Source organism: Pundamilia nyererei, unplaced genomic scaffold (genome assembly GCF_000239375.1).
Source record: "Pundamilia nyererei isolate P.nyererei 1_Seehausen unplaced genomic scaffold, PunNye1.0 scaffold00341, whole genome shotgun sequence".
NCBI lineage: Eukaryota > Metazoa > Chordata > Actinopteri > Cichliformes > Cichlidae > Pundamilia > Pundamilia nyererei.
Genome location: NW_005187742.1, coordinates 153,658 through 171,945, shown reverse-complemented (window position 1 = coordinate 171,945; position 18,288 = coordinate 153,658). Strand labels below are relative to the sequence as shown.

The following is an 18,288-nucleotide window of genomic DNA, read 5'->3' as shown; positions in this document are numbered from 1 at the left end:
GTGTGTTATCTGGCTTCATGGACAGATAGAGCTGGGTGTCATCTGCATAGCAGTGAAAATGTATGCTATGTCTTCTAATGATGCTGCCTAAGGGAAGCATGTATAATGTAAACAGAATTGGTCCTAGCACTGAACCCTGTGGAACTCCATAATTAACCTCTGTGTGTGAATAGGACTCTCCATTTACATGCACAAATTGGAGATATTATGGTCGACAGTATTGAACGCTGCACTGAGGTCTAGCAGGACAAGCACAGAGATGAGTCCACTGTCAAAGGCCATAAGAAGATCATTTGTAACCTTTACTAAAGCTGTTTCTGTGTTGTGATGAGCTCTGAAATTGACTGAAACTCTTCAAATAAGCCATTCCTCTGCAGATGATCTGTTAGCTGTTTGACAACTAATCTTTCAAGGATTTTTGATATGAAAGGAAGGTTGGAGATTGGCCTATAATTAGCTAAGACAGCTGGGTCTAGAGATGCTTTTTAAGTAAAGGTTTAACTACAGCCAGCTTGAAGGCATGTGGTACATAGCCGATTATTAGAGATAGGTTGATCATATTTAAGATTGAAGCATTAATTAATGGCAGGACTTCTTTGAGCAGTTTCCTTGAACTGTTTGGAGGAAGTAAGTATTGAAGTTAACTCAGAAAGATCAATTGGAGAAAAAGAGTCTAAATGAATATCAATGGTACTAAAAGTAGCTGTAGATAATATTACATCTGTGGGATGATTATGAGTCCTTTTTTCTCTAATGATTAAAATTTTATTTGTGAAGAAGTTCATGAAGTCATTACTAGTTAACGTTAAAGGGATGGTTGGCTCGACAGAGCTCTGACTTTTTGTCAGCCTGGCTACAGTGCTGAAGAGAAACCTGGGGTTGTTCTTATTTTCTTCAATCAGTGACGAATAGTAAGATGTTCTGGCTTTGCGGAGGGCTTTCTTATAAAGCAACAAACTATTTCTCCAGGCTAAATGATGATCCACTAAATTTGTGACACACCATTTCCTCTCCAGCTTATGAGTTATCTGCTTTAGGCTACATGTTTGAGAATTATACCACGGTCAGGTACTTCTGATTTGAGGCCTTAGTTTTCACCGGAGGTACAGTATCCAGAGTTGTACGTAGTGAGGAGGTAAAATTATTAACAAGATGATCAACCTCTGTTGGAGTAGCGTTCAGATAGCTGCTCTGCTCTATGTTGGTACAGGGCATTGAAGATGATAACAGTGGGCGGATTATATTCTTAAACTTAGTTACAGCGCTTTCAGAAAGACATCTACTGTGATGAGGTCTACTCTCCACTGCTGTGTTATCAATTATTGTAAATGTAAATGTTATCAGGAAATGATCAGCCAGGAGAGAAACATTGTTAAATGTTCAGTTTCTATGCCATATGTTAAAACAAGATCTAGAGTGTGATTAAAGTGGTGGGTGGGTTCTTTTACATTTTGAGAGAAACCAATTGAGTCTAATAACAGATTAAATGCCATGTTGAGGCTGTCATTTTTAGCATCTACATGGATGTTAAAAATCACCCACAATAATTATTTTATCTGAGCTGAGCACAAAATCAGATAAAAAGTCTCAGAAATCAGACAGAAACTCTGTGTAAGGCCCAGGTGGACGATAGATGATAACTAAGTAAGACTGGTTTCTGAGTTTCACAGCTGGGGTGGACAGGGCTAAGCATCAGGCTTTAAAATGAATTAAAAGTCTGTGTGGATCTTTGGTTGATTAATAGGCTGGTGTGAAAAATTGCTGCCACACCCCCCCTTCGGCCTGTGCTTCGAGACTTCTGGTAGTTAGAATGACTCGGGGGTGTTGATCCATTTAAACTAACATAACCATCCTGCTGCAACCAGAGTAAATCGATTTGTTGATCAATTACTAAGTCATGTACTAACAGAGACTTGGAGGAGAGAGACCTAATATTTAATAATCCACATTTCACTGTTTTACTCTTTGGTTCAGATGTGGATACTGTATTGTTCTTTCTTTGTGATTTTTTAATGTTTAAGTTGTTTGTTGCTGGTTTTTAGTTTGTTTTTTGTCTGTTTGGGAGCTGACACAGTCTCTATGGAGATGGGTTTTTGGGGGGGTAGCAGGAGGAGAGAAGCTGCAGAGAGGCGTGTAAGACTGCAACTCTGCTTCCTGGTCCCAACTCTGGATTGTCATATTTTGGGGGGTTTAATAAATTTGTCCATATTTCTAGAAATGAAAGCTGCTCCATCCAAAGTGGGATGGATGCCGTCTCTCCTAACAAGACCAGGTTTCCTCCAGAAGGTTTGCCACTTATCTATGAAGCCCACATCGTGTCTTGGACACCACTCAGACAGCCAGCAATTTAAGGAGAACATGCGGCTAAACATGTCACTCCTGGTCTGATTGGGGAGGGGACCAGAGAAAACTACAGGAAGACAATTGACTATGGTTGCCGGTGTCTCTAGCGTCACATGTCTGAGAACAGAATCACCAATTACCAGAGTTTGACCACCGGCGGGTGTGTCACCGAGTGGGGAAAAACTGTTAGACACATGAACAGGTTGGTCGTGTACCTGGGGCTTCTGTTTAAAACTATGCTTCCTCCTCACCGTCACCCAGCAGCCCTCTTTCCCCAGCTGCTTGGGGTCTGCCAGGGAACAGCTAGTGGGGCCTACTCCATCTTCGGCTGTACCAGCTACAGGGGCCTGGCTAGCTAGGGGTGAATGAAGGGTGCGAAGCCGAGTCTCCAATTCAGTAATCCTGGCCTCCAGAGCTGCAAAAATGCTACATTTGTTACAAGTATCATTACTGCTAAAGGAGGCCAAGGAGTAACTAAACATCTGACACAATGAGCAGGAAAGTGCAGGAGGGACAGGTGAAGAGGCCATGCTGCTAGCGAGTCGGCTATGAGCTAAGCTAAGCTAGCGAAACAGTAAAGACACAGTGAGTGAATACTTTGGCTATAAGTTAGGTAGTGAGTACACAGAAAGTGGGCTTCGGGTGAAGCACGTGAAGATTATACTATGAAATAAGAAGGTATCTAAAAGTTCTTAATTAATTTGCCAAGCAGATAAGCTACTCAAAAACACCACTGTGTTTGAGCAGGAACAGGACATTCAGTAAAACATTCAGTAAAACAAACAGCTGAATAGCATTTCTTCATAAATACAGTACTTGGACTTCCAAAATCAAAACAAGACAGAAACATGACTTTTCTGGTTTCTCCTGTTTTGAGGTGACGACAGATCAGTATAATTGTCTCATGCACTCAAATTCATTTCAAAGAGTACACAAACACCACATGAACTTGCCCAAACACATCTGTGTTAATAGTACTGGTCATATTCATGCTTGCTGACATGAAACCAAGGTCAGGCAGATTTAGATCTGAATAACACAGTCAGTCCTGACTTCTTCCATTATTAGGAAAACATGGCTACCACTTTAAACATAATGGATCCCAGATTTCATCACCCATCAACACAATCCTAATCCTTGATCATCATCCTATTGGAAGATTGTTTAGAAATGGACAAATGTTGGTCTCTCAATTCATTTGTTGCTGTTGCGAGTGTTAGGAGTCAGACCTCGTCCTCCTCCTTCCACCTTTCTGACAACATTTCACCATTTTATTTTGGTGAAATGTTGTCAGAAATATCTACTCACTTAGACTGCACTAAGGATGACAGAGACCATGAACACTGTTTTATCTGAGAGGAGCAGAGAAGATGAAAGGTAGAAAAAGGGTGAAGCAGAAGCTGAGCTCTCTCTGAGGGAGCTTCATACACAGGTCTAACTCTGTACTGCTTAAACCGATTCACAAACAGAGGCTTCGCCACATGCTCTGCAGGTTGACGGGTGTTTTCACAGCAGAAGCTTGAGCAGACGCTGACAAACATTAAAGCTTTGTGAAAGTTTATGGCTGCATCTATGACAGCTGATGAGTCATTAAAACAATTTCCTCCGAGGGTTACTGATGTAAAGAGTGAAAAGAAGAAGGTGGGGGTGGCACGTTGTCACAGCTTACTTATCAAAACCAAAGGTCAACTTAAGCTGCAGGGTAAAAATCAATATCATGATAATTATCACTCCTTAATTTTATTTAAACCCAAGGTCACATAAAGGCTATTTCATCCTGATCATTCTGGGATTTATTTCCACCAACTGCTATTATTACTATTTGTTACATTTTCTTGCTCTTTTTTTTTTTCATCACTACAATGTCAGACCATCAAAATTTCACAGAACCCAAGATGATGCTTTTTCATTGCTTAGCCCTGGACCTATATACAATCAGTTTACAGCAATTTAATTTAAAAAATAAAAACAGAAAAAAAAAGCAGAAAATGATCATGTTGGAGGTGCTGAAAGACTGAAATTAGCAGCTTTTCCTCACGAAATGGCCAAAGTGAAGGTGATGTAAGCTCTTCTACAGTTGTGTACTTTAATATCCCCACATTAATCCATGTGTCTAATCTTCTAATGAACTACGACGGCATATGAAGCTCAATGATGGAAGGAAAATCTTTGATACTGAAGTTTCAAAGTTGTGAGAAAAACGTGGCAGATTTGTAATGGATAACTCGGAAAACAGTGTTTTTTGGTTAAGGAAACTCATCACTTTGGGCATCAGGTTTGCCATGCACCATGCCAACATTGACCTAATTAAATTATGCTTTAGAATTGGGTTTCGCAACAAAGAAATGTTTGTGATTTTAGCTGAGAATCATCATATTATCATAAGCATGCAGACTTTGCAGAGATGCTGTTGTGACCTGGGTCTATCCAAAAGAAAAGAGCAGACAAGAACAACAGCACAATGAACAGATGCAAGGATATCACTGGTTACACCTTTGAGCTATTCGAATGGGACTTGTGGTACCGCAGGACACAATCTGACTGATTATTAAAGCAACTGATCCCCACAGTGTGGAGACTCAAAGAGGTCAACATCTTAGGCAACAGCACTAAAGTTCCATATGCTATTTGGCAGATGGACTCTTAGGATATGGTAAATGGCAATGGCCTGTATTTATATAGTGCTTTTCTAGTCTCTAAGGACCCCAAAGCGCTTTACATATCCAGTCATCCACCCATTCACGCACACATTCACACACTGGTGATGGTAAGCTACATTGTAGCCACAGCCACCCTGGGGCGCACTGACAGAGGCGAGGCTGCCGGACACTGGCGCCACCGGGCCCTCTGACCTTAAACCTTATGGTATAGGGATTCCTGGATGCATTGATGATTTCCGTTGTTGGATCGAGGCATCAAAAACAAATAACGATGCCAAGGTTGTTGCTGACTCATATTTAAAGCGTTGTGCTTGGGTTGTTGTACAGAGAAGTTTTTTTTTTTCACATATCTGCCACTTTAACATAAAAAATTTTGACTCTTATTTTTTCCTACCTTCAGTGGCCCTAACATGTACCCAGCACTGTTCTTCATATTATACATTTTGCACGATCTTCTACATATTTTTAAGTTACTTGATGAATAACTTGCTTGCATCGGTGGTTTTTAATATAACATAGTAAAAAGACCACTTGGAACAAGGATAAACTTGCGTACCACTCAACATATGAATTTCCACTACTTAAAGACCAATTATGATGTCATCTTCATCATTTTCAATCCAGTCCTTTTATCTCAACAATAAGAGGAATTTTTATTTGCTAAGCTACCAAAGCACAAAAACTCATGTCCACCGATCAGGTGATCACTGAAAGGTGAAGTAAATAACACTGATCGTCTCATCATGGTGGCACTTCTAGAGAGCAAGTGAACATTTGGTCCTCAAAGTTGATGTGTAGAATCACCAAAAACAGGCAGGCGTAAGGACTTGAGCGCCTTCAACGGGGGCCAAATATTAATGGCTAGATGAGTCGGTGAGAGCATTTCCGAAGATGCTGCTCTGGTGGGGTGTTCCTGGTCCGCAGTGGTCAGGATCTATCTAAAGTCATCAGAGAAAGGAACAATGGTGAACCAGAGTCATAAGCGGCCAAAGCTCACTGATGTGCATCACAGATTATTACGTATGGCGCTGTGTAGCAACAAACAAAGCAGGATGCTCACGCTGACCCTGTGGACTACCAAACGAGCCAACAATGGGCATCTGAGCATGAGAACCATGGACTAGTGGAGTCCATGGTTTGATGGGTCAGAGCTGTTAATAGCAGCAAAAGGGGGACCAAACACAGCATTAGTCAGGTGTTCATAATGATCTTCTTGCTGGATGTAATTCAAGAGATGAACCCATGTTGTGCCTACACATAGGAAATAACCATGCAAAATACATTAAAATGCATCTTTAGGCACTTTCAGGTTGTCAAAAAAAACAATTTGTTGACATTTCTTTAGTTGAATCTATGAAAAAGAAAATGCTAAAGGCAAAAATACAATAGTATTTATTATTCCAGACCACAGACTAATTCCAGATGTTTGACTTTTCCAACAGCCTGATCAAAGAAATGTTGGTCACGTGGTTATGTATCCCTGTCCCCGTGTCAGGGCTAGACGAGTGGTGATTAGTGATAATAATTCTAATTGAGGGATAATGAATAATGTTGGCATCTCTTTTTCTCATTGAAAAATTAATCCTGATTTCGACACTGAAGGCTTTCAGCTCAGTCCTAGTTATCTGCATCTCCCACATGTGGACTTGGCTGGATGACCCAGGTAAACTAACAGTAATATGAGTGTACATGGATGGAACTTTTAGGGTAACGTCTTTGTATTTGTTATTCATCTGAGACAAACACACTACGGACAACTGATTTACTCACCTTTCCTTCAAAAGGTTGGTCACTGCTAAGGAGCCAGGCCCAGACCTTTCCAGACTTTGTCTTTCCCTCACCAGCTGTCTCATAGGCCAGGCTGTTATTGTGACGCTGATCCAAGATGTGGAACATGTCCCTAAAATAGGTTTCAGCACTTTGAGTCTGGGTGGGCACAGCTCAGGAAGCAGAGCAGGTCATCTACTAATGGGAGGGTTGGTGGTTGTTTGACCCCTTGCTTCTCCAGTCTGCATGCCTAAATATCCTTCAAAATAAGATTTTTTTTTTCGGATTTGTGTCAGCTTTCCGGTGCAGATCCCTCCCATTGCTCATTATGCTGTTGAGCATATCATAGGACACTTTTCTCAGCTGGCCTCTGGCTGAAATATGAAGTTAAAAATTCTGTCCTCTGTGATTTAGCTTGCAAAACTGAATCACTGTATTAAGTGAGTGACAGATGAAACGCTGCTGCTGCCAGCGTGAGTTTAGTCCTCAGTCCACCACACTGCAAAGGCCATGCTCACTCCCAGGAGGACCCAAGATCTTGCCTCAACTGCTCTTGCTCAGATGTTGCTAACAGGCTCCGTTCTTTAATCTCCTCGTCCAGCTTCCAAATTTTCAGAGTCGATGTAAAAACGGCAGACATATGGTGCCACACATGGAGCACCAACACGCCCATTCAGGCTGTGAGCAGATGAAGCAGCAGCTTGTTCATCAGCCACAGTTGGTGGTTCGATTAGTCACCTCTCTAGCAGGTCGGCACACTAATCGCCAAACCGTGAGTCTCTGCTTCACCTCCACATGCGTAACCATCCATATTTCTGTTTCAAAGACCTCACTGCTGATTTGGACTGCACTGGTTCATACAGGGGGCTTAAATGAACTGACAGAAGCCACATTTCTGCATGTGAGAAGCCACAATGACCTGGTGTCTGCCACTGTCATGCAGACACAATGAAGAAAAAAGATATTTAACCTTTTTTTTTGAAAACAAAGAAAAGGGAACCATGTGAAATAATGGAAGACTTTTAACAATGGGGGGAAAACATACAAAAATGAATGATTAAAATGAAGAGTTTAGTAATAAATAAACATGAAAGAAGATTTCATTTTTCTTTATTTTTTTCATTATCTTTTTGTCTTTTTCCCCACACCTCCTGCCTTTTTTTGTTTCACTCTAACGCTGCACTGCTTTTTTACTTTATTTATCAGTACACAACAAATATCTTACTTTCACTTTGAACCAGGAATCCAGATGAACTTCCAGAGTTTTCCCTCGGGATGCTGCATTTGCTTACTGTACAGATACCACAGTATAATGTGTAATTAGCAAGATAGCAGCACTAAGTGAAGGCTAATGAGCAAGAAAGAATATCACAAGAGCCACTGCTGTTTACTTCAAAAATGCTAAAGCCTGAGCAAAACAAATCCCTAATGGATAAATTATCAGAAACTGAGCTCTAAAGAAAGAAAAAAATAGCATTTCTCAGACACTGGATCAAAGCAGCGGGAGAGAGGAGGGCCGAGCAGACGCCGCTCAGCCTCAGAAATGTGTCAAGGTTTGTTTGGTGGTTAATAAAAGGGCCTCCTTCTTTGTCTTCTGTTGAAATGCATGCGTGGTTTTACATTCTGCTTTACTGAGGAATTAATTTTTACAAAACGTGTTTTGTTTTTGTGTGGCGTTTTATCATTTACTGTGACCAACTTAGTTGTTTGGGGGGGAAAAGCTGCTACTAAATGCAGAGTGTAAAATCCAGGCCAGACTTGGATCCATCAGAAACCTGGATGAATCCATTCTGTGTCTTACGAGAAAAAAAACCTACTTCCTACAGGAAATATAAAAAAGGCAGCTGCCATTTATATATAAGGCCAAACTGTAATGGACAGTAACTTATGGTTACTTATGATTATCGCACTCCTGAAAAACTACAGTCCTATATTCTGCTAGAGGCAGTGATTCATACAGCGCAGAGCAGAGTTCCTGGTCAGTTGTAGCATGCTGATTTATAAATGACAGCTGACAGAGTGTGATATGTCAACAGATATTTCCTAAAAGACTCTATCATGTGCTCATGGATAAATCCTGGATATCTGTGAGGTTTAGATAGCCAGCGCTGTCCTGTAGGTATTTTAATAGTTACTGTATCCTGCACATGTTGGGAGATATTTATAAACACAAATGAATGCAGAGACAGTTTGAGTGTGCAGCACATGCGGCACAGTCATGCAGTGCATTCACAAAATGTTGCTAAACGAGTTTGTGTAAAACGTTGCTGTTTCAGAAACAATGATGTCATCAGCTCCATGTAATTTCATCTGATGTGCACTTGGAGCTACGGCTGCTGAATTAATGGAACTGAACTGAAATTTCCATTCTGGCTTCCAACAGAAAAAGATGACTGAAAACAAAAAGGCCTTTGGCCAACAAGATCTATTAAGAGGAACTAAAAGCCATTAGAAGTCTTCTGTTCTGGATCACGAAGGGTCTGTCACCTTGTTCGCAGCTCTAAATCACTCCCTGCGTGCGTACAGCACGGGTTTCCTGAGATGTGTAGCCTGAGCCGGGTACAGGCCTGCTGACATAGGCAGTGTAGGATACACAACACCGGGGAACCACGGTTATTCTCACACAGCCCTTTTCTGCTAGTACTCTGTCTCAGTCTCTGTCATTTTCCATTACAATTGAGTCCCACCTTATGTGCGTCAGACACATGTTGTTTTTTCAATTATTGCCATCACTGTTTTTCAAAAATGGTGGTTTTGATTTTCTTGAAGGAGTTGCTCTCACAACTCACAGTGACATCAGTGACTAGCCAATCGGTGGCATGCAGTCTGTTGCGATCATGGTTTTCGAAGCGCATGGAACTCCGACGAGTAGGTTCTTAAAAAGGAACCGGCACCAGGTACTACCACTTAATGGTTTTGGCTTCCCTTCATTGGCTTCCTGTTAAATCCAGAATTGAATTCAAAATCCTGCTCCTCACATACAAGGTCTTAAATAATCAGGCCCCATCTTATCTTAATGACCTTGTAGTACCATATCACCCTATTAGAGCACTTCGCTCTTGCTCTGCAGGCCTACTTGTTGTTCCTAGAGTATTTAAAAGTAGAATGGGAGGGAGAGCCTTCAGTTTTCAGGCCCCTCTTCTGTGGAACCAGCTTCCAGTTTGGATTCGGGAGACAGACACTATCTCTACTTTCAAGATTAGGCTTCAAACTTTCCTTTTTGCTAAAGCATATAGTTAGGGCTGGACCAGGTGACCCTGAATCCTCCCTTAGTTATGCTGCAATAGACATAGGCTGCCGGGGGATTCCCATGATGCATTGAGTTTTTCCTTTCCAGTCACCTTTCTCGCTCACTATGTATTAACAGACCTCTCTGCATTAAATCATATCTGTTATTAACCTCTGTCTCTCTTCCACAGCATGTCTTTTATCCTGTCTTCCTTCTCTCACCCCAACCGGTCGCAGCAGATGGCCAACCCTCCCTGAGCCTGGTTCTGCCGGAGGTTTCTTCCTGTTAAAAGGGAGTTTTTCCTTCCCACTGTTGCCAAAGTGCTGCTCCTAGGGGCTCATATGATTGTTGGGTTTTTCTCTGTATCTATGAAGCGCCTTGAGGCGACTTATGTTGTGATTTGGTGCTATATAAATAAAATTGAATTGAATTGAATGGAAAACCCTAAAAACTGACTCAGGTCGAGCAACGCCGATCCGAGTGGGCACTAGTGGGAAAGGGCTAAGAGTCACATTGAGCTCCAAATACCAGACAGCACTTTGTTATTTTATATCATAATTTATATTTGAAGTTCAAGGAAATCAACATGCGGATCCATCCACTGGAGCCCTTTTGTAAAATCAGCGAGCCCAAGCATCTTCTTTTTTCTCTCTTTTTTTTTTTTTTTTTTTTTTAAATCGCTGAGATTAGAATTATTGTGCAGAATTTAAAAATGCTTTCTGCCATAATTGACAATATTTCTAAACTGTTTCAAATATTCTTACTTTTTTCTGTCTTTTCTGTTTATGTAAACAACTGCGCGCACTTTTTGATCACAATGTCACCAGTGATGTCACCACGCTCACCCTCCCCCTAAGAAACAGTTAAATAATCTCCTGGCTGTTGTAATCCTCTGACATAACAGGCTGGCTAAATGCCTCCTGCAGTGTTTTCTCACAGATTGGGAATCTGGAACAGACAGCATTAAACCACAGACACACACACACTTTGCAATTTTCAAGAAAATACAAATCAACTTGAACAGCTGTAAAGTTTCTTACTAAAGGAGAAGCACCTGGGTGTTGGCTAAATGAATGATGAGCTAAATGTAAGCATGTGTTTCAAATCGTTCATGAAACAAAGAAAAATGACGGTTTTGAATCTGCTGGGCAGACTAAAGCACTGACAGTTTGAACTCAATTAAATAATCGTGTCTTTATGACTTATTGCAGACACATTAAACATGACAGTCTGGCCTCGTATCAGAAGCGGCGACGTATCACAGTGACATCAACAGCTGGATTTAAAAATTTAGCTTGAAGCTAAACTCTAGATGAACTCTGCAGATAGAGGCTTTTTAAAAGATTATGAAAGACCTGAGTTTGCACTTCCAGTTCAACAACCCTTCAGGGAATTTACCCCACAAATCTCCTTACAAAGGGCAGTGCACTTCTAGGTCTCGCTCTCAGTGGGGAAGAAGTGATCAGCCAGGCCTCCAGTGTTTGTATTTGATGAGAAAACTTTTACCACAGTAAAAGTGCTGAAGCCTGTGGCAAGATATTTCACTCTGCATTCAGAAGACCAAAGTAATTTACAAAGTGCACTTCATTTTTGATTCACTGAGACCCGAAACGCACAGAGCAAGGGAGCTGAAGGTCCATTTCCCATAAACCTCTATACACCCAAAAGTGCAACCACAGGGTTTGCCCTTCCAGTAACCATTAAACAGAATGCAGGTTTAAGGCACGTCATTTTTATACGGTGTGTAATGTCAACATATAAGCATTGTTGCATCTCTACACAAGAAATAAAGCAAAGACCTAAAAGGAAAAAACCCAAACCACAGTTTTGATAAATTATATTAAATTAGATGACTGACTGCTACAAATGCAACAAAAACAACCCTGTAATATGTCAAATGAGACCGGAGCGTGCCACACGTCTGTGATCATGTGATCAACCCCAGGGCAGATCATTGTTTTGAGACCTTATTGCTAACTCACTCACTCTCTCTCTCACGCATCCACACACACACACACACACACACACACACACACACACACACACACACAGAAACTGAAAAATAATATCTTATAGCAATAATCAATAACACCAACAGCATTTTTCCAGCTTCTGATCAGTACCATGGACAACAACTGCAGTCAGAGGTCAGGCGAATGGACACGTTTAACATAAGTTTATGCTACAAGCTCACAATGAATCGACTACTCAGCTACAGATTGAGCCTTGCTATTGTAACCTGAAGACAAGTGTAAAGTCTGTAAGCATGGAACAAATGAGAGAAACCCATGAACCACAGGTCCTCACAGGCTGAGTGGACAGGGGATTGTACCAAACAAGCACACTCATTCATAGAGTTACTCATTCAATAACTGTTTCCACTGGACTAATTTCTACATAAATCAACCACACACAAGTCCACACATACATACATACGACTGCATATTTTCAACATATAAGTCGGAACAGCCTTTCAGTTCTTGACAAAAACACAAAGGAAATACAAGCAGTGGATTTCCCAGCATGCTCATCAGCCGTCCAAATGTTTCAGAATGTATACTGCATACATAAACTTGGGCTTTGGTCATGAGACAGAGCCACAAATGTAGTGGAGCTTTTTAACTCTGTCCCATTTTTATCTAACTGAGGAGAACGTGCACATCCAGCAAGTCTAAGTTGGTTTGGGGGGCTTTTATGCGCGACTGCCCAGGAACACACCGTCTTGTAGTCCGCCCCTGCCCACACCTCGATTTTCTTTTCCATTTCGATGTGGAGCAAAGAGCTCCACACACAAAAGCACATGACGAAACCTGGAGCAATCCCACAAGCTTTAAAAAAGAAATAGTTAATCCTCGTCCCCGCAACTTTCATTTACACGGAGCGCATCTCAAGACCGTATCGTCAACTTTTAGACACCCCGTCTGCTGTCCGCCTCATCCTCCACCTCCCATACTTTAAAGTCCCACTAACTTGACTCACATTTCCCAAAATAGCATTTCCACGATCAGTGAGGGTGTCGTGTTTCTGCGCTCCAACAGTTATCAGACACAACAACACATGTAGAGTAGCGCTGACAGCTCGGTGAGGATGAGCGCACACAAACCAGGGAAACCATACAAAACAAAAAGCAGAGTGGAGCTTCTCCGTGGACCAACAATCATGTTGAAGCGCTGAAAGAAAACTCTAAACCCAAAGTAAAATGACACACACACACCTTTTACACTCACCTTTCATGGCAGTAATGACAAAATACATAGTTATAATCCAGGCTCGTGGAGAAAACAGTAACACAGCTCCCTGTGTGAGACCAGCGGCAGCTCTATCAGCACTGTCATCCTCCGGCTGCTCGGCACAGCATGAGGATACATGTGACTTCAACGTCATCGTTCTGACCCCGCCCCATCACTTACCTGCACCTCTTATTGACACAGCTGTCAGCCAATGAGAGGACACTTTTAAAACACCGTGAGCGCACAATCTCAAAATTATATAAAACCACACAACAACAAAAAAAACCCAACACAAAAATATGAACCACTGATGAGAAGGAACACAGAATGACACCAAAGAAACACAAAGTACCACAGAGGGACACAAAATCAACAAAATGACCAATCTGCAACATTCATGTCAGTCAACTTTTGGTGTTGTTCTTACATCATCATCATGATGTTTGTCCAGGATCAACATTGCAACTGTCCAATCACATTGTATAAGCAGTTAGCATTAGCCAAGAAGTTAGCTAATGCTATGAAAAACTATTACTAGCAAAAAAACATGAGTAACCTAAATTTGGTTAATAGCAAACATAACTTGATAATACCTAATAATTATTATTTTTTAAACCCTGAAATGCTGAGCACTTGTTCCAGAAGAGCGTTTTACATAAACAAAGACGTTTTTTTCTCCTTCTTCCACATTCCAAAGATATGGCATCGCAACAAGGTGAGAGGCCAGTTGCAATGTTGATCCTGGACAAACATTATGATGACGCATGAACAACACCAGCAATATCAGGTAGACTGTAGTCAGGCAGCCTAGTAGTGCTGTACCACCTGTGAGGTGCTGATCCAGCAAAGAAAAAATAAAATCTCAAGAAGAGATGCTTTTAAATGCCTCCAGTCATACTTTTAGAACAGTTTTTATTTGACCTTACCAGTTATTCGCTGGTAAAGTAATGGCATTATGGTCCTGATCAATATTATAATTATAATGTTGCAATCTAAGATACTAAACAGTAACGTCAGTGAGGTAATCCAGACTGATTCCAACGTCAACAATTCCAAAATTTGTTGCAGTACAAACATGCTTGTTAATGCTGTACAGTTGGACATTTAAACAGGAGAGTGTATGGAAACAAACACTCGAGAAACACTCTGAAGAAGGAAGCCATATTCTACACCGACTGTATTTTTAAGTCATTTTTGGTGTTGCATCATTCCCCTCCTCTCCACCTCACACACACAAATCAGCATGAACACAAAATTACTACAAAATGCAGCAGAGTCTCTTACACATAAATTAAATAAAATAAAAATAAGAACATTTTTTGGTTTCTTTTATTTATAGTTATGTATTTTCCTCCATTTGGCTTCCTGGTGAGGCAGAAGGTTTCATTTAGACGGGAAGTTTATCAGATCTCTTAAAAGCAACAGCTAAATTGAAATGGGGTTCCTCTTTCCTCTCAAACAGCCTCGACTCTAACTGAGACGTTGGAAAGTTTTCTTTGAGATGTCAACATAACCGTGGTGCATCATTTCTACCAATTTGGCAGCTGCAGATTAATGCTGCCAGTTTCACTTTTTACCACATGCCAAAGATGTTTGACTGGTTCTCTCTGTGACAATAAGTTATTAAACAGGCTTTCTCATTATTGTGCTATCTTTGCATTTTGGTCATTATAGCAGTGAGATGGCACTGCTATCGTTAGGTCAAATTGAAGAAAACACCATTCTTCACTATCACTGTGCCCCATAATTTAAAAAGAAAAAGAAAACTGTCATGTCGCAGGTCAATTAGTTCAGATAGTTTTTGGTAATGAAACCCTGGCATGAGATCTGCAGCGGTGCAGACACAGATACATCACAAAGAGACAAATGAGATGCACAATAATGCCTAAAAATAGCAAGATTATGTCAAATAAACACAACACAAAACAACACCCAATCACAGTTTTGCATTTGAAACAAACAGACATAAAAAAATGACTTAATTGTCCACAACCACGTGAAAAATGACATAATAGAGACAGGAAATAACACAAAGAAAAAACATAAAAATAAAATAAGGAAATGACAATAAAGGCACAAAAGCCCTGAAAGTGATTAGCAGAAAAAATGGTGGAGTTCATGTTCAGTTGGAGTTGGATTTAGAGTTGTATTGCTGCACTGAAAAAAAAAACACTTTTCCCTTTCAGGAGAGACGCAGGGGAATGTGACAAAGAAAAAAGCACACAGTCATGTGGTGTCGTGCTGCCGCCCTCCATCGCTGTGGTTGACAAAACAAACAGTTCAAAGAAACAAGAGGTAGGAGAGACATGAAAAGGAAGGAAGAGAGCACAATGCAAAGACAGACAGAACGAACAGCAAAAACTAAGCAAAGAGGAAGATAACAGAGGACGACGCAGCAAGAAACCGCTGAGAGACGCAGCTTCAGCAGAAATCTGTCAGCCAGTTACATCCAGGCCTCCAGCAACACGAGTCTAAAGATATCCACCAAACCCGGGTTTGGAGTGCAGAGAACAAAGGACTAGCATGTCTTATATGGCAAAAACTGGTTCATAGATTACACACACATTCACAATAAAACTGACATGAATGTTGAGATTTTCTTAATTAAGTTATTGCTAGTGCTGCCTCACATTCACAAGATTTTCAGAAAATTTGATCTCCTGAGATTCAAACATTATGTTCTCAATTTCAAAATCTTAGGAGGTCTCTTAAGTTATCATGTTCACAGGTTTTCAGAAAACTAAAACCTCTGACCATCAAGTCTTCTAAATATCTTGTAAATCCTCGGATGAGTTAGAATCAGTTTTTCCTACGTTGTCTCAATCTCCAGTGATCATGTTCCCAAATATTGGCGTCCATGCTGCCCGCCCACTCGCCGGGGTGACGGCAAACCTATGTCAAGCACTTTAATGCCAAAGCAACAGGTTTGGATATAACCCTACAGAGATGTCGGGAACAGTTACAAACATTAACAGAGCACACAGTCTGATGCCAAGCAAGGAGATGAAGGGACAAGGAAAACAGTGTAAAAGATCTGTTTTTCCCATCGCATAAATATAGAAATGGAGTTTCTGAAATGCATCACCCTTGTCAAAGTTTATTAATTATTATCATTTTATTGTTATTATTAAAGGCTTGTTCAGATAATCAGATGCAGAATTGTCAAAATGAAGAACCTATTACTCCAATTAACTGTTATGAAAGGTCCACCTTCACTTTTAGCTTTGGATAACCACCAACAGTTTTCATCTTTATGGAGAAAAATTCATACTACAGCCAGATAATGAGCCAAAACAAACCTCAAAGATCTGAGAACTACTTGAAGACCAAAGACGACCAAGGAGTCCTGCTAGTCATAGACTTTCATACACAGTTACCCAACTTCAACACCACTGAACATTTAAGGGGGTACTAGAAAAAAAAAGCCAAACCTTTGAAGATATCACAAATAAGCTCTTTTGAACATTTTCAGGCAATGGATGGATTGTGTATCCAAAATTCTGCTCAGCACTTTTTTTCAAAGAAGTTCCTAAAGTCTTTAAAAGGAAGATTATTAAATTAAGCAACACAAGTTAAAAACCCAGAGTCCATATAAGAAACATACAAAACCAAACTAAGCAGAAGAGGATGAACTCAGATACATACACTGTTAGCATGGGAGGAAAAACAGATGAATGGCCATCAGACAATGGGAGAAACATACCTATTGACACACCCAGGGCACACTGTCCACAAATGAAAGCAATGAGGGAGGGACAGGCAATCACAAAGGAGGGAAAACAGACACCAATGGAGACAAGACAAAGGTGGAAACCATCAAGAGAGGAACCCATGAGCAAAGACATTTACCAAACCAAAACAGGACATGGGAATAATTACTAAGACATAGACTAGACCAATAATGGACCACCAAAGACTCCAATCTGGTCCGGTGGACAGCTCTGGAAAATATGAAGGACCTACCTACTACATATGATGAAAAACTGGCATCCCAGTGCCAGAAAAGTTTATTGTTGTTTTTTGCAAATAATAGATAGGATAGGTTGTAGAGAAGCTGGCAACCCGGTGCCAGAAAGGTTTGCTGCTACATTTTGATAATGAAGCATAGAGAAGAGAGGAGGTGGCATCCCAGTGGTTGAAAAACTTGCTTCTGCATTTTGTGAACAAGGGATAGAGAAGACAGCACCTGGCATCCCAGTGCCAAAAGTGTTGGTTCTGCACTTTGTGAAGCAGGCATTGAAAACAGCAAAACTGCCATCCCAGCGATGGAAAGGTTTGCTTCTCCACAAAAAAACTGGCTTCCTAGTGCCTATCCAAGATAAACAGCAATGGAGGGGCAGTAGAGCATGGAAGTAGTGACTGGTGTCCAGCAGCGCATGAAATTGTGGTAGGGGGCGGCTGCATGGAACAGTGATGGGATGCTTCTTTTTCTGTTACCAGAGCTTGTCTATGCTACCTGGTGCTGGTGGGTGGGTCAAGCTGCAAGGCGCACAGCAGCTGCTGTTGGAAGTTTTATATTTGCGTCTGGTCAACTGACTTTTAGATATGTGAGTGTTAAGAAGCTACAAAGTTAGAACAACAATGAAAAAAAAGTGCCTCTCTCTTTTAGGACACATTTTAACCGAGCTACAGTCCAGTCTTGATCCTCATCAGAAGAATACTTTTACGAGACCTTCCTGGAACATAGGAACGGCATGCTGTCTGAGTCAGCGTTGACATGTGTCGGCTTTTTGGGTAAAAGTCACTTTATATCTGGATGGAGTGAAGAGAGGAGTTCTGATGTACGGAAAGATGGATGTAGCCGACCGGATTGCCGAGCGGTGAGAAAAAGTGCTATGAGGTTCCCAAGGATGACCGGTGGAGTTTGGTCTCTCTGAAGCACCTGACATGTTTTTCAGAGAGTTTTGGTTTCTTGGATTGCCTGAAAGAGAATCCAATGAAATAAAGACAGAGAACCGGTAGGGACATCCGGAGTTCAAGTTTTGCAACACGGACACTCCGTTTGCAGACCCCCCATTCATCTCACCTGAGACACCTTTGTTCTCTGGCCCTGGAGGCC

At 41.1% G+C, this 18,288-nt stretch overlaps 1 protein-coding gene across 2 annotated transcripts in view; it reads right to left on the bottom strand.

Annotated features, from left to right (window-relative positions):
* The window catches only part of LOC102206832 (nuclear receptor ROR-alpha-like), a 155,850-nt gene that overhangs the window by 31,484 nt on the left and 106,078 nt on the right, over nt 1–18,288 (bottom strand). The window contains exon 1 of one of the 2 annotated variants that reach the window (XM_005752051.1): nt 13,227–13,373. The exons of the other annotated variant lie outside the window; for it this stretch is intronic. Coding sequence (XP_005752108.1) covers nt 13,227–13,254 — 28 coding nt within the window. The 5' untranslated portion in view covers nt 13,255–13,373. Of the gene's footprint in view, nt 1–13,226; nt 13,374–18,288 lie in introns of those variants that run through there. 2 annotated transcript variants of the gene reach the window in all.